We start from the raw sequence: 15,232 nt of genomic DNA on the forward strand, positions 1-15,232 counted from the left end.
CCATTATGTGCACATCCTTATACTCCAAAATAAATGATACATAAAGGAAATGGCCATGTCTGTCTCCCTCTCTGGACTGTAATTTCCTTGCAGGCAAGGATTGTGCTTAACAACTTTAATGTACCGTACTGTAATGTACTGTACTGTATTGAGCCCCTTCCTTCCTCTCCCCCTCGTCCCCTTCTCCATCTCCCCATCCTACCTCCTTCCTTCCCCACAGCACCTGTATATATGTATATATGTTTGTACATATTTATTACTCTATTTATTTATGTATTTTACTTGTACATATCTATTCTATTTATTTTATTTTGTTAGTATGTTTGGTTTTGTTCTCTATCTCCCCCTTTTAGACTGTGAGCCCACTGTTGGGTAGGGACTGTCTCTATATGTTGCCGACTTGTACTTCCCAAGTGCTTAGTACAGTGCTGTGCACACAGTAAGCACTCAATAAATACGATTGATTGATTGATTGATTACTCTCTGAAGCACTTAGTACAGTGATCTGCACCCAGTAAGCACTCAGTATATGCCATTGATCGATTGATTTCATGATATTGTGCAAACATTAATGTTTCACAGAGAGTCTGGAATTGAGAAACTTATCTGGGATAGGTGAGGAAAAAGTAAATTGAATTTAAAGGGTGTTAATTGAAAGGACATCGTTGTGTATGGTTATATTCATATTAACACTCTTCACTCATTCACAGTTAATGATTACAAAATCAAAACAAACTCTGTTGAATGATTGAAAAAGAAGCCTGCCAAATAAGTTGAAATATTCGCATTCTTGATGTGCCGGAACAGTGGATATGAATTTCAATTCAAAATTCTCTATTAGTGCAGAGTAAAAAGTACTACTGAGAAATTTTTCAAATTTGAAATATCTAATCTCTTCTTTGGTGAATTGCAAATTGAGGCTTATTTTTAATGAAGAGGGCAGTATGTGGCGGGAAGAGACAGCTATGGTGAGGCCTATGCAGACCCTCTAGCGATCAGTGAATAACAGATCACAAATTTGCCCAGTTTTAATTACAGGCAAAAGAAAAGACAAAATTAGCATTTTCATATAGAAATATCTTCGGCTTTAGGAGAATTATGATAAATCTAATGTTGCCTAGTGAACCAAAGAGGGGATATTACAACAAACTGTCTCCTTAGGAATATTTGTTTAAATAAAAGCAACAATACTTCATCCTTATCTTTTCTGGATAATTATTGCAATTTCAGGCAGTTCTTTGTTCCAGGTTTAAAATACCTTTAGTTTTCAAAAAAAATTGTAATTGGCAGTATTTGTTTGCTATAAAACTACAAGAAGGAAAAAAAAATCCTGTTTGGCACTAACAAGATAATTATTTTAGCGAGAGTTTTTGCTCTGCATATTCAGTTTCACTAGCACTATGGTTTTTCTTCACTTGGATGCATTTAGGTTATCTTGTTTCAGTTACAGTGTATTAAACTAAATCCTTTTCAGTGGTTGAGGTTTGCCCACCTGTCTACCCTAAAACACCTGCAACATATGTTTGCATAACCCTGCAATGCTTTGCCTTTTGGGTCCCCAGAAATTCCCCCAGAGCTTTTTGCTTATAAACAGCTGAGCAATTCGTTTTTCTAATGACGGTTGCTTTTCCCTTGGCATTGAGGCAATAACATATTCGCTAAAATAAGAGTCTCATTTTTCATCAAAGAGAAACGTTAGACATCCTTTTACAGTGCTGTTTCCCCTTCTGAGCCTCATTTTTTTTCCCTTTTCTAATCTGGCACACTAAAATATAGAGGATGGAAGCAGGGATATTGGAAAAAAGAAAATAAGTAATTCTTAAATTGTTCCATTTTCCTACTCTTCTACACACACGTATGCACACACACAAAACCAGTCATAAAGTTTAGCTTAGGCATTCCACTAATATAATAAATCATCTTTTCTATTGTTGAAAGCCCTAGGACAAGCCTGCCTATTTGTGTCTACTAATATAAAACACCATCTACATCTCCAATATGATATAAATATTTACCAGGATATTTACTGTAGGAAGCACCACAACTGTTTTTACAGAGCAATGTGAGCTAGAATCACCATATAAAAATATGAATTGAAATAAAATGTGTTGCCTATATCTGTGAAATTAGAGTGATGTTCTCCAAACTGTAGGAGGCAAGATACACTTGATACGTGTTCTTTTGTTGGATTTTGCTTTTGACTCTTGAAATCTGGAACAATGTTTGACAAACTATTTCTTTTTATATAAAGTATTAAAATAATTGTTTTCATAGTTTTAAAGAAATTAAAATCATTATTCAACTGTTTTCTTAATTTCAGACTAAAGATGTCTGTTTGTCCTTAGCAATATTTGCCCAGTTTTGCCTCCAAAATAGTTTAACTGCAGGTAATCAATTTACCTTCAGTTCTGCCTTTGAGCTGCAGTATTAATTGTTGTTAACATTAATGAATTGGTGCCAAATGTTCAGAGGTAATTAAATTCCCCAATGTTCTTTTTTCTTTTATTAAAAATATCTTCCAGTTTCCTAAATGTCACCATTTATAAGGGCTTCTCTATGCAACTGTTTAAACTTATCATCTAAAGTCCACTTTTATGAATTGGCCCTGAGATGAGTTTACTGGGCCTTTACAAAGAGATGGAAAACCCGTCCTACTCCAAAAGTAAGGTTGCTCTGTCTCTCAAAAGGGTCTTTGCAAATGAAGGTTGAAAGGGTGTACAACTTGCAGACTCTGCTATGGTAAAGGAAAATTAAATGTTGAAAAATTAGGTTTCAACATAACCTGCACGGGATAGCCCCCAAAGAAACAGATCATTTTAATCGCATGGGCTCTTTCCAGCTACGTTAGCCAGAACAAAGTTTGCAACTAAAGTAAAGACATCACTTTGTTTTTGATTCATCTTCCCCACCAATGAAAAGTTTTTACGTTCCTTATCCCTTGTTTGTTAACTCTAGGCCTCTGGGACCCTTGAATAAATTGCTCTCCCGGAGAATCTGCCTGTCTCTTTCCTCGGTAGGATGTGGCTGAATTGCTAATCTTCTTCTTAAATTGATGCTAAATAACGCTAAGGGGAAAGCCTATGAAGGAGAAGCTGCAGCAGATTGTTTTAGAAAGTCGCAAACTGTTGCTTTGGTCACCGTGAATCAGAAACTTGCCAAGGGGCAGGGTGAAATAGTTGCCTCAGAAGGGCACTCGCTGTCAAGGGGGCAGTTGCAGGGTGGAGACAAAGCATTTGACAGAGCCGACCTGAATTGAGGTCTGTGGGAACTGGAATTGGGAAGGGGACCACAATGGCTCTGGAACAGGGTAGGAAGCAGGAGAGGGAAGCGGAGAAACCATCTGTGGTGGTTCGAATGAACTCTAGTCTGACGGCATGGTGTTGCCCATGCACCCAATGTGGCATAATGGCCTGATGCATGCCTGATGCATGCATACCCAACCTGATGATGTCATGAGGAAAGAGAGGAGGTGGCACGTTCCGGGTGGCAATATATCCAAAACAAGCTTGCTGAGGTGCATTTCTAAGGATGCCCTTAAGATGTGTGTCGTTTTTGTCTAAGTGATCTTTTAGTATGTCTTATAAGTTTTTGCCTTAATACATTAGATAGGTGTATTTTTAAAACCGCATGTTGTGCCTTCACTTCAGTGTACAATAGAATACTACTAGCAGGCATATGTATTAGAAATGCAGAAATTTAGAAAAGATCTTCACCATCAAACGTTTTTTAGAACATTTTCTTTTAATTGAAGGGCTCACAAGCTAAGAAATGTAATTCAAATTATTCATAATAGTTAGAACCAAATGTAAAATAATAGTCTAAATAATTGTATGCATATGTTAGAAATTAAACCAAAATTGCAAGGTAAAGAGGAAAAGTTAGTGATCAGTGTTCTGACCAGGTGAAGCTATAAAGTTCTCTCTTTAGAGTGGAACTTTTCCACTTTTCCTAAAGTGGAAGAAACGCATAGGAACCCACTATGTCTTAAAAATGCTAACGATATCTGGCTGGTAGGCTAATGTTGGGGGTGTGGTATTGGTTCTTTGGTTACAGTTCGACATGGAAAGGTGGAAGACTTAAATGCCACATTTTATTCAATCGATGGTATCTGATTGAGGGGCTGTGAGGGGCTAGTGGATAGAGCATGGGCCTGGGAATTAGAATGACCTGGTTCCAGTACTAGGTCCACCATTTACCTGCAGTGTGACCTTGGGCAGGTCACTTTTCTGTGCCTCAGTTCCCTCATCTATGAAACGCTGGTTAATAATGTGACCCCCATATGGGGCATAGAGGTGAACTGTGTCCAACCTGATTGGCTTGATTCTACTCCGGCGCTTAGTGCGGTGTGCTGAGCACATTGATCCGGTCCCTTATCCTATCCCACCTTGATTACTGTATCAGCCTCCTTGCTGACCTCCCTGCCTCCTGTCTCTCCTCACTCCAGTCCATACCTCACTCTGATGCCCAGATGATTTTTCTGCAGAAATGTTCAGGTCACGTTTCTCCACTCCTCAAGAAACTATTATTCATAATAGTTAGAACCAAATATAAAATAATAGTCTAAATAATTGTATGCATGTGTTAGAAATTAAACCAAAATTGCAAGGTAAAGAGGAAACTCCTCAAGAAACTCCAGTGTTTGCCCATCAAACAGAAACTATGCACCATTGGCTTTAAAATACTCAATCACCTTGCCCCCTCCTACCTCACTTTGCTACTCTCCTACTACAACCCAGCCCACACACTTCACTCCCGTAATGCTGACCTTCTTCTCACTTTACCTCGATCTTGTCTATCTCGCTGCTGACCCCTTGCCCACATCCTGCCTCTGGCCTGGAACACCCTCCCTCCTCATATCCAACAGACAATTACTCTCCCCCCACTCAGATCCTTATTGAAGGCACCTCTCCTCCAAGAGGCCTTCAGCGTGGCTCAGTGGAAAGAGCATGGGCTTTGGAGTCAGAGGTCATGGGTTCGAATCCCAGCTCCACCACATGTCGGCTGTGTGACCTTGGGCAAGTCACTTCACTTCTCTGAGCCTCAGTTGCCTCATCATTAGAGAAGCAGCGTGGCTCAGTGGAACAGAGTCCGGGCTTTGGAGTCAGAGGTCGTGGGTTCAAATCCCGGCTCCGCCAATTGTCAGCTGTGTGACTGTGGGTAAGTCACTTAACTTCTCTGTGCCTCAGTTACCCCATCTGTAAAATGGGGATTAAAACTGTGAGCCCCCCATGGGCCAACCTGATCACCTTGTAACCTCCCCAGCGCTTAGAACAGTGCTTTGCACATAGTAAGCGCTTAATAAATGCCATCATTATTATTATTATCTGTAAAATGGGGATTAAGACTGTGAGCCCCACGTGGGACAACCTGATCACCTTGTATCCCCCCCAGCGCTTAGAACAGTGCTTTGCACATAGTAAGTGCTTAACAAATGCCATCATCATTATTATTATTATTATTATTCCCTGACTAGGCCCTCATTTTCGCTTTGACCACTCCCTTCTGCATCACCCTGACTTGCTCCCTTTATCTATCCCTGCTCCCAGCCCCTCAGCACTTACGTACTTATCTGCAATTTATTGATATTAATGTCCGTCTCCCCCTCTAGATTGTAAGCTCATGGTGAGCAGGGAATATGTCTGCTGATATATTGTACTCTCCCAAGAGCTTAGTACAGTGCTCAATAAATACAGCTGACTGTATGATCAGAAGTTCATCCCAATGATAGTTTCTACGTGAGAGTGTGCACTGCGCTGCCCTTCTTCACCATGGTTTCAGCCTGCCTAAGACTCTGGAGACTTGCCCGAAGCCATTCAATATAGTCATAGGGTCGCAAGGCCAGAACTGGGCATGGGAAATCCGACCATAGCTGTCTTTGAGGTGGATATGCTTACCACAAGCAGCATGGTAGCATGACTTAGTGGAGAGAGCATCGGCTTGGGAGTCAGAGGACATGGGTTCTAATCCCGGCTCCTCCACTTGTCTGCTATATGACCTTGGGCAAGCCACTTAACTTCTCTGTGCCTTAGTTACCTCATCAGTAAAATGGGGATTAATCATTTGAGCCCCGCGTGGGACAACCTGATGACCTTGTATCTACCCCAGTGCTTAGAAGAGTGCTCGGCACATAGTAAGCGCTTAACAAATACCATAATTGTTGTTAATAGTGGAAACATTGGTACAAAGTTTCCAAAAAATTAATTTCTGGATGGCACAATCATTGCTTAAGGTCGGGTCCGTGCAGATATCAAGAGGAACAGCACCTGACTGGGCTAACATGGTCACAGTGTTAAGCCTGGTGTTATTGCGTGTACAAAAGCTCTTACACCTATGGAACTCCTGGTACGATTATTCTTGCTGGGAGTCCCAACCTTATTCAAAAAATTAATTAAATGATAGGATTTATGGAGCGTCTGCTGTGTGCAGAGCACTGTACACTCAGTTCTTCTGTAATGCAAGGGTTATGCTCTTGATGAGCCCCACTTTAAGGAAAACTCGTGATACACTGTAGACACCTGGACCGAAATCAAGTGGGAGTGCACATCCAATCAATCAATCAATCAATCGTATTTATTGAGCGCGTACTGTGTGCAGAGCACTGTACTAAGCGCTTGGGAAGTACAAGTTGGCAACATATAGAGACAGTCCCTACCCAACAGTGGGCTCACAGTGCTTCTGGTGTGGTCTTGAGTTATATCCTGGAAACATGTTACCAAGGTCCCTAACAGAGTTCTATCCAAAATACATTAATAAAAGCATATACCATGGAAGAACTGGTGTACTAATTCCTTGGGAGACTAGAACAGGAGCCTTCAGTCTAGTGGGAAGGAAGAAGTTTGGAATCCATTAAATATAAAAAAGAAAACTTCAGGTTGGGAAATCAGTGCAGTTTCAGGATCCTGAGAGTTTGGAAAAAATATTATGCTAGAAATATAAATAACTAAATGAGAAAAATTACAGCTAAAACTTGGAGCCAGCTGTACCATTATATTTAGGGAGCAGATTTGCAGTATCCGTATATTAGTATGTACGCATATATTTTTGAACATTATTTCTTAGAGGATATACCAATGGTACCTAATAACTTGCAGTCATAACCCGCAGTTTGTATTGTCTTACATTTCTAATGCTGTTTTTTCAACATCATTTTTGTTGTCTTTTTTTCTCCTCCATGTAATGGTACTTTAAGCCGCCTCTCCCTTTGATACCAGAAAACCTCATAGGAATTTAAATAGGCCCCAGTGAAAGCAATACTGGAGTCTCATTCATATGTTCAAGTTAGATCATTATTTCTAATAATGGCGTTAAGTGCTTAGATAGATCAGCATTTTCGTGTCTTGAATTACTTGTCATTTCTTTATAAATATGGTTCAAGAAACTGCTCCATCTCTGTTCTTCCATTGCATTCTAGCAAAAGGTAGCATCATCCACCCTTTGTTGCAAATCAGAACAACCTTTTATTTTAGCAAAAAAAAAAATGTACAGAATAAAATTAGCCATAAGTAATAGGCCAGTCAGAGCTCGTTTTCAAATCCTACATGAACTCGAATCAGAAAATATTTTTAACCCCTTATACATGGGTTCATGTTGCCAACTATCATAAGGAAACCTATCAAATTCCTAGAGAGGAAAAAGTTGCACTCTTAGGCTTAATAGTACGGTAGTCATGGAATCATCAGTTATCTTCATCAAGGCAATTCAGATTTGATTATCTTAGAACTGTGTTGAATACCAAACCACTGTAATAGTAGCTGGAGCTAAATCAGGGGATTGTCATCTTTGTCGGATGATTAGGGCTGACTTGGAAGACATTTAAAACGGTTGAGCTGTGCAAATGTTTTTTTTTTTTCCCAACAGGAAGAGAAAAGGTCCACAGTGGCCATCAAGATGTAGTTTGTTAGCTTGATTAATTTAAAATTGTTATTTAACCTTAAGACAGATACACATGCTACATATACTATATGAAAGAATAATCACTGTAAATGTTTTTTAGGGTTTATGTTCCCATTTTCTGGGCTGAAATTAATTCATCCAGTTTTCTTACAAGGAGATAGACTACAGTCTATCCTGAGAGTTTGGGAAATATATTATGCCACGCTAGAGAAGCAGCGTGGCTCAGTGGAAAGAGCACGGGCTCGGGAGTCCAAGGTCACGGGTTCAAATCACAGCTTCGCTGCTTGTCAGCTGTGTGAATTTGGGCAAGTCACTTAACTTCTCTGTGCCTCAGTTACCTCATCTGTAAAATGGGGATTAATATTGTGAGCACCACATGGGACAACCTTCTATCCTCTCCAGCACTTAGAACAGTGCTTTGCACATAGTAAGCGCTTAACAAATCCCAATATTACTATTATTATTGTTACAGTCTTTTGTGCACAAATTGGCATTTCTTTCCAGAGGGCAGTCATGTCTGATCTCTTTGTACAGTCCCGTGGTTAACTCTCATGATTTCAGATATGTATGCTTACGTGTATGAGTGTATTTGAAACTTGCTTCAGGAAAAGACTTGGTGATGTACTTTTCTTTCTTTTAACAAATATCTTTTTAAAAGACCATGATTTTCTAGAATCAATCAATCAGTCAATCGTATTTATTGAGCACTTACTGTGTGCAGAGCACTGTACTAAGCGCTTGGGAAGTACAAGTTGGCAACATATAGAGACAGTCCCTACCCAACAGTGGGCTCACAGTCTAAAAGTGGGCTTACAGAAAATCTATTACTACGGTACAGAAGAAAGCGCTGCACACAGTAAGCGCTCAATGAATACGGTTGAATGAAAGAAATGTCACATTTTTGTTCAGGTCAAATTTCAGATGTGTTAGTTTTTGGTCCACTCAATGAAATTTAGCTATTCATTTAATAGGTATTGATTTGTTCTTTAGTGTACTCTTTACTTACGGAGAGCGTGTGTGTTTGTAAAAGCATTGCGTATATAACAGTTTGAAGGAGTTTCACTTAAGTGCACTTGAGGCACTTTCTTCAGTATTCGTAAAGACAAAGTTTTAGAAAAGGTAAGGTGAGTGTCGTGTAAATTAAAATAGTCATTGGTAAATTAGCTTTTGTGGAGTGATGGCAAATGGATTCCATTTCCAGTGCTTGCCACATTTTTGGCACTCGTGAAATGCTTACAAGAATGCACACCGCAGAAATAGATAGTTTTAAGGCAATAGCCGAATTGTGAAATACTTTTAAAAGGAATAGGGGAAACGGGCTCCGTGTGCCATCTAGTGATCGTAATGAGCATAGTGGTCATTAAAAATGAACCAAAATTAACATTTTACAATTTTTCCAAAATAAAGCTCTTCGTGAAATTTCATTTCTTCAAGTCATCTACAGTGCATGTTGTAAACGTGGTTTGGATTTTTTTTTTCATTTCAACGTAAGCATTCACACATCAAAAGAGGAAATGAGAAAAATGGTCCCTATATTTCAGTATTTTATTCTAAAATGGAAAAATGATAAAAGATCAAAATGAACTTATTGAAATGCATAAAATAAAACCTAGCAGAAAGCAGGTAAATGGATGGATTTACCAGGAATAAAGTCATCTGAGACAAATATGAGCAAATTAAAGCCGAAAATTTAAACACCGAATATTAAGCTGCGTAATGATGCTTATTTTATTCTTGTTTGAACAAAATTCTAAGTAGTCCCACTTGGGCTCTTTTCAAAGTTGAAGTGTAATTTGTCTTGAACATTTTCTAAATTAAATATTATAATTTTTTACTTCAGAGAAATCCAAGACCAGTGACTTATCAGTTCCAACAAAATTTGGACTATTACAAAGCATGTGGAGCAGACCTGATGAATAAAACCCGGTAAGCAATTGTCTGTACCGAAGGCTTTATGTGGCTAAGATTTTCACTAAAATCAAGTAAGGGAAATTTATGCATTTCGACCGAAATGGTCACAAAATTCAGATATGACTAAATATAAGGTGTTTGATAATATAAAGGAATCTTTATAAAATAATTGAGGCTTACAATTGTTTTTCATTATATGGAGAACAGGTAAGGAACAATTATCCCTGTGTGTGTGTGTGTGTGTTTGTGTGTGTGTAATAGTGTCATTTTGTAAAATGTGAACTTGATTAATGAAATGGAATATTTCTTAAATAGGCTGTCCAAAACAACCTAATTCCAAATCATATTTTACTGTCTTAAAATGAGTTCAGTACAGAATTGGCCCCTAAACAGTCCGTAGCACCCAGGCAATTAAAAGGTAAATCTGCCTGTCTTTTCAGTGAAATTAAGTGAATGTATGTGTAGATATTTTAATTCTCCTGAAACTGAATAAAATACATTAGAACTGGAAATATTTCAGAAATGATTATCAGTCTGAGGGATTGACGAACTGCAGATTCTATAGTGAACGAGTTTTCACATGCACTCTTGCAGTTTGAGATAGTACAAGCACCGTGTAATTGACATTGACTCTCCTAAGACTGATTTCTTAATACTTCTTAAGAAGTATCTCTTGTAATGTAAATATTCAACCAGACTGCCCTTTAGGAAAATGAAGGGGATTTTAAGAAAAGTAAAAAAAAAATTGAAATTTGGAAAGTATTAGGACATAATATTCCCCGACTTGCTCTCCCTTCTGTGTCATCTATGCACTTAGATCTGTGGCCTTTGGACATTTGCTATTTCCCCCAACCCCACAGCACTTCCGTACATATCTTTAAATGGTATATTATAAATTACTTAATGTTTCATATTAATGCCAGTCTTTCCCTCTAAACTGTAATTCTGTTATATTCTCCCAAGCACTTATTACAGTGCTCTGCAGATAGTAAGCGCTCAATAAATGACACTTATCGATTGATTGATTATTATAGTGTTATATCCTTACAATTGCATCCTGGGTGCTTTCTAATGCAACTAGCTGCATAAAGTCATGATGAGTAGAGTGGCATACCAGATATCCCTGTAATGCTTTTCCAATTGATAATAGTTTACCCTGGGCTTATTGCCTGGATTTGGCCGTACCAGTAAATAAAATGCCTTTCTGTGGTGTACCTGTGTTCCAGGATATTTCTTCCCTGGAGGAGAAACGAGGACGTTATTTTATTTCCTTTGTTTTTCAGCACTAGTTCAGCATAGTCCTGCCCAAGGACCCACTGTTCTTCAGAGCCTAGCTGTCATTGCTGCACTCTCCCTTGCCCCACAAGCTCCAGTTGCAAAATGGAAAGTTGATCATTTTTGTCACCTTCCTCCAAGAGAGTGACTGAGCTCCTTGATTGAAAATCTTAGTACTTGAATGTGTACAGAATGCAATTATGATCATTAAGAGAAAAGATTTTAAGCATATGTATTTGAACCTCCAAGTTTAGATTCTAAGGTCAGCAAGAGCAAGGACTTTGACTTCTGTCCTCTCATATTGCCTTTCAGTGCTTAGTGCAGTGGGCTGTGTAATCTGAATACCACTACCAGCTTTATGGCTACTAGAAGTGGGTTAAAGACAAAGGATGCTCCTAAACTGAAATTCAAGCTTCAGATCATCTGTTGATTCATTCATTCAATTGTATTTATTGAGCGCTTACTGTGTGCAGACCACTGTACGAAGCACTTGGGAAGTACAAGTTGGCAACACATAGAGACGGTCCCTACCCAACAGCGGGCTCATAGTCTAGAAGGGGGAGACAGACAACAAAACAAAACATATTAACAAAATAGAATAAATAGAATAAATATGTACAAGTAAAATAGAGTAATAAATACGTACAAACATATATACAGGTGGTGTGAGGAGGAGAAGGAGGTAAGGCCGGGGGGGATGGGGAGGGGAAGGATGGGGCTCAGTCTGGGAAGGCCTCCTGGAGGAGGTGAGCTCCTAGTAGGGCTTTGAAGGGAGGAAGAGAGCTAGCTTGGCGGATATGCGGAGGGAGGGCATTCCAGGCCAGGGGGATGACCTGGGCCGGGGGTCGACGGCGGGACAGGGGAGAATGAGGCACAGTGAGGAAATTAGCAGCAGAGGAGCGGAGGGTGTGGGCTGGGCTGTAGACGGAGAGAAGGGAGGTGAGGTAGGAGGGCACGAGGTGATGGACAGCCTTGAAGCCGAGGGTGAGGAGTTTTTGCCTGATGTGTAGGTTGATTGGTAGCCACTGGAGATTTTTGAGGAGGGGAGTAATATGCCCAGAGCCTTTCTGCACAAAGACGATCCGGGCAGCAGCGCGAAGTATGGGTTGAAGTGGGGAGAGACAGGAGGATGGGAGATCGGAGAGGAGGCTAATGCAGTAATCCAGTCAGGATAGGATGAGAGCTTGAACGAGCAGGGTAGCAGTTCGGATGGAGAGGAAAGGGTGGATCTTGGCAATGTTGCAGAGGTGAGAGCAGCAGGTTTTGGTGATGGATTGGATGTGAGGGGTGAACGAGAGAGCGGAGTCAAGGATGACACCAAGTTTACGGGCTTGTGAGATGGGAAGGATGGTAGTGCCGTCAACAGTGATGGGAAAGTCAGGGAGAGGGCAGGGTTTGGGAGGGAAGATAAGGAGTTCAGTCTTGGACATACTGAGTTTTAGATGGCGGGCAGACATCCAGATGGAGATGTCCTGAAGGCAGGAGGAGATAGGGAGAGAGAGCAGGGGCAGAGATGTAGATTTGGGTGTCATCACCGTAGAGATGATAGTTGGAGCCATGGGAGTGAATGAGTTCACCAACGGAGTGAGTGTAGAGAACAGAATGGTTCCAAGAAACTGACCCTTGAGGAACCCCTACAGTAAGGGGATGGGAGGGGGAGGAGGAGCCCACAAAAGAGACTGAGAATGAATGGCCGGAGAGATAAGAGGAGAACCAGGAGAGGACAGAGTCTGTGAAGCCAAGGTTGGATAGCGTGTTGAGGAGAAGGGAGTGGTCCACAGTGTCGAAGGCAGCCGAGAGGTCGAGGAGGATTAGGATAGAGTAGGTGCCATTGGATTTGGCAAGCAGGCGGTCATTGGTGACCTTTGAGAGGGCAGTTTCCGTGGAATTTAGGGGACGGAAGCCAGATTGGAGGGGATTGAGGAGAGAGTTGGGGTTAAGGAGAGAGTTGGCATTGAGGAATTCGAGGCAGCGCGTGTAGACGCTATTTGGCCTGACTCAGCTATTAGGTTGGCCCATCCTGACTCCTGAGGCTTACTGCCAATTTTGCTCTCCCACATTAAGGATATCAGACTTTCTCTGTGAATGACATTGCTCTTTATCTGTTGTCTTAACCTGTTCTCTTGGAAAGATTTCTTGTTCATGTGTGGGGAGGTCATAATTGTCTTGAATTTGAATATCCTTCTTTTCTCTAGCGAAAGATGAGTGAAATTTACTGCAATCAGGATACCATATTCTCACAACTGAAATCTGGTCTTTGTACTCATATTAAATACTGACCCAGGTGATATTTATCTCATTTTAAGCTTGACCTGGAACCAAAAGATAGATTTCAGTAAGCAGAATTCACTTGTTTCGGGTAATAACGGTCAATAGTGAGTAGGCAACCAGTTAGCCAGTAGGTTTATAGAACGGGTGTTGTCCCCAGATTGGGGGAAGAAAACCATATATGAGATGTTTACAGGAAGAAAGGTCATCAGAAAGGGAAAAGGTCGGTTAGGGAATCTTTCCTCCCTGAATTAGGTCATTCGGTTTCCAATGTGTTAGTGTAGGTTTTAGTAAACAGAGGTCTCTGTGCCTTAGTGTGACTATCCTCCAATTCCCTAGAGATTTCAGTGGATATCTCTATTACATACAATAGAGATTATATTATAATTATATATATTATAATCTCTATTATATATTGGTGGAATTATATACCAATAAATGCTATACTTTTTCTTTCTATGTGTAGCATTATCAATTTGATTTCTACCTTTACTTTCTCTCACCATAGTGAAATTCTCATTGTAGACCTTCCTTATTTTATCCAGACTTCATTTGTTAAATGGTATTTGCGGAGACCACATCAAAGGAGTAGGAGAATTGACATTTATTAAGTGCTTACAGCGGTGAAACAATTTTCTAAATGCTAAGGAACCTATAAAGACATTGATTCTGCCACAGCCTCTAGCCTACAGGAAACTCACAGTCTAGAAGAGAGGAGGGGAGGAAAACAGGGCACCAAGAAAAAATAACAGTTTAGGGAAAACTACTGCAATTTTCTCCCATACTTCTGGGAGACAATAGTGTTTGGATTCCTCACGTCACCTGGCAGAGCTGTTCTTTGTCCAAGTTGCCACAGCCTCCCCAACATTTTGCCTGCTTGGGAAGGTAAGGGATTTTTGCTGTCCACTCCTGTGGCAAGGAGGAAGACTTCTCCCCTTGCAGACACTAAAGCACCAATTGTAAGGAGCAAGCCAGCTCACCATGAGCCATGAGAGCTAGGAGGAAGGCCCGTAATCTAAAAGCTTGAATTCTATTCTCTGCCTTGTTCCAGGTGGCTAAAGTGAAGTCTGCAAAGCAGCAGTAATAGGCTTTCATTTCACATTCACGGACTGTATGCAGCATAGCCTGATTTCACCTTAAGGCCAGTGAAACAGAGAGAAAAGAGTATGGAAGTGGGAGTCAGGCAGGACATTTGGGTTGTAGTTGGAGCTCTACCAACTATGTGCTGTATCACCTTGGAAAGGCTTTTAACTTCTCTGTGTCTTAGTTTCTTCCCCCAGTTACTCCCCATAAATTGGGAATAAAACAGCTCTTCTCCCTCCCTCTTAGACTGAGAAACCTGTCTGGGTCAAGGTCTAAGTCTGATCTGATTTTCTTTTATCTACTCCAAAGTTTAGCGCAGTGCTTATAAGTGCTTTATAAATGCCATCATTAACAATAATACTTATAATAATTAATATTACAATAATGAAACTTTCTAAAAATTGGGAGAAAACAGCAATGCAGTTTTTCTACCCTTCAGCTTTATGAGTTGAGCTTGAACCCGTAATCTGCTATATTCATGCAGCAAAAGTGTTGGTAATCTGATACTAATGTCCTTGCATCAGAAGTTTCTGCCGGATTGACGTCTATCTAGTATATCACTCTCTCGCAAGGAGCAGTGAAATGGGTGGACAAGAGGGTAGGTCTTTGGGTAGGGTCAGTAATTGTTGGGGAGAAGCCAGCCATTCTGGGATCCCCACAACTGGATTCTTCCTGGCTTTCTTCCCCACACTTCTCTGTACTGGCTCTCTAAGGTGCCTCTCTGTCTCCCCAAAACATCCAAATTGTGACTAGTCTTCATGAAAGACCTTTTTTTTAAAAAAAAAAAAAGTTATTTTAAGGA

General features: G+C 40.3%; 1 protein-coding gene across 9 annotated transcripts in view; it reads left to right on the forward strand.

Moving 5' to 3' along the window:
- Positions 1–15,232, forward strand: part of TBC1D5 (TBC1 domain family member 5) — a 498,550-nt gene that overhangs the window by 396,178 nt on the left and 87,140 nt on the right. For all 9 annotated transcript variants that reach the window (XM_038759929.1, XM_038759928.1, XM_038759927.1 and 6 more), the window contains one exon: positions 9,734–9,819. In XM_038759929.1, coding sequence (XP_038615857.1) covers positions 9,734–9,819 — 86 coding nt within the window. The remainder of the gene's footprint in view (positions 1–9,733; positions 9,820–15,232) is intronic.

This window comes from Tachyglossus aculeatus, chromosome 2 (genome assembly GCF_015852505.1).
Source record: "Tachyglossus aculeatus isolate mTacAcu1 chromosome 2, mTacAcu1.pri, whole genome shotgun sequence".
NCBI classification, from domain to species: Eukaryota; Metazoa; Chordata; class Mammalia; order Monotremata; family Tachyglossidae; genus Tachyglossus; species Tachyglossus aculeatus.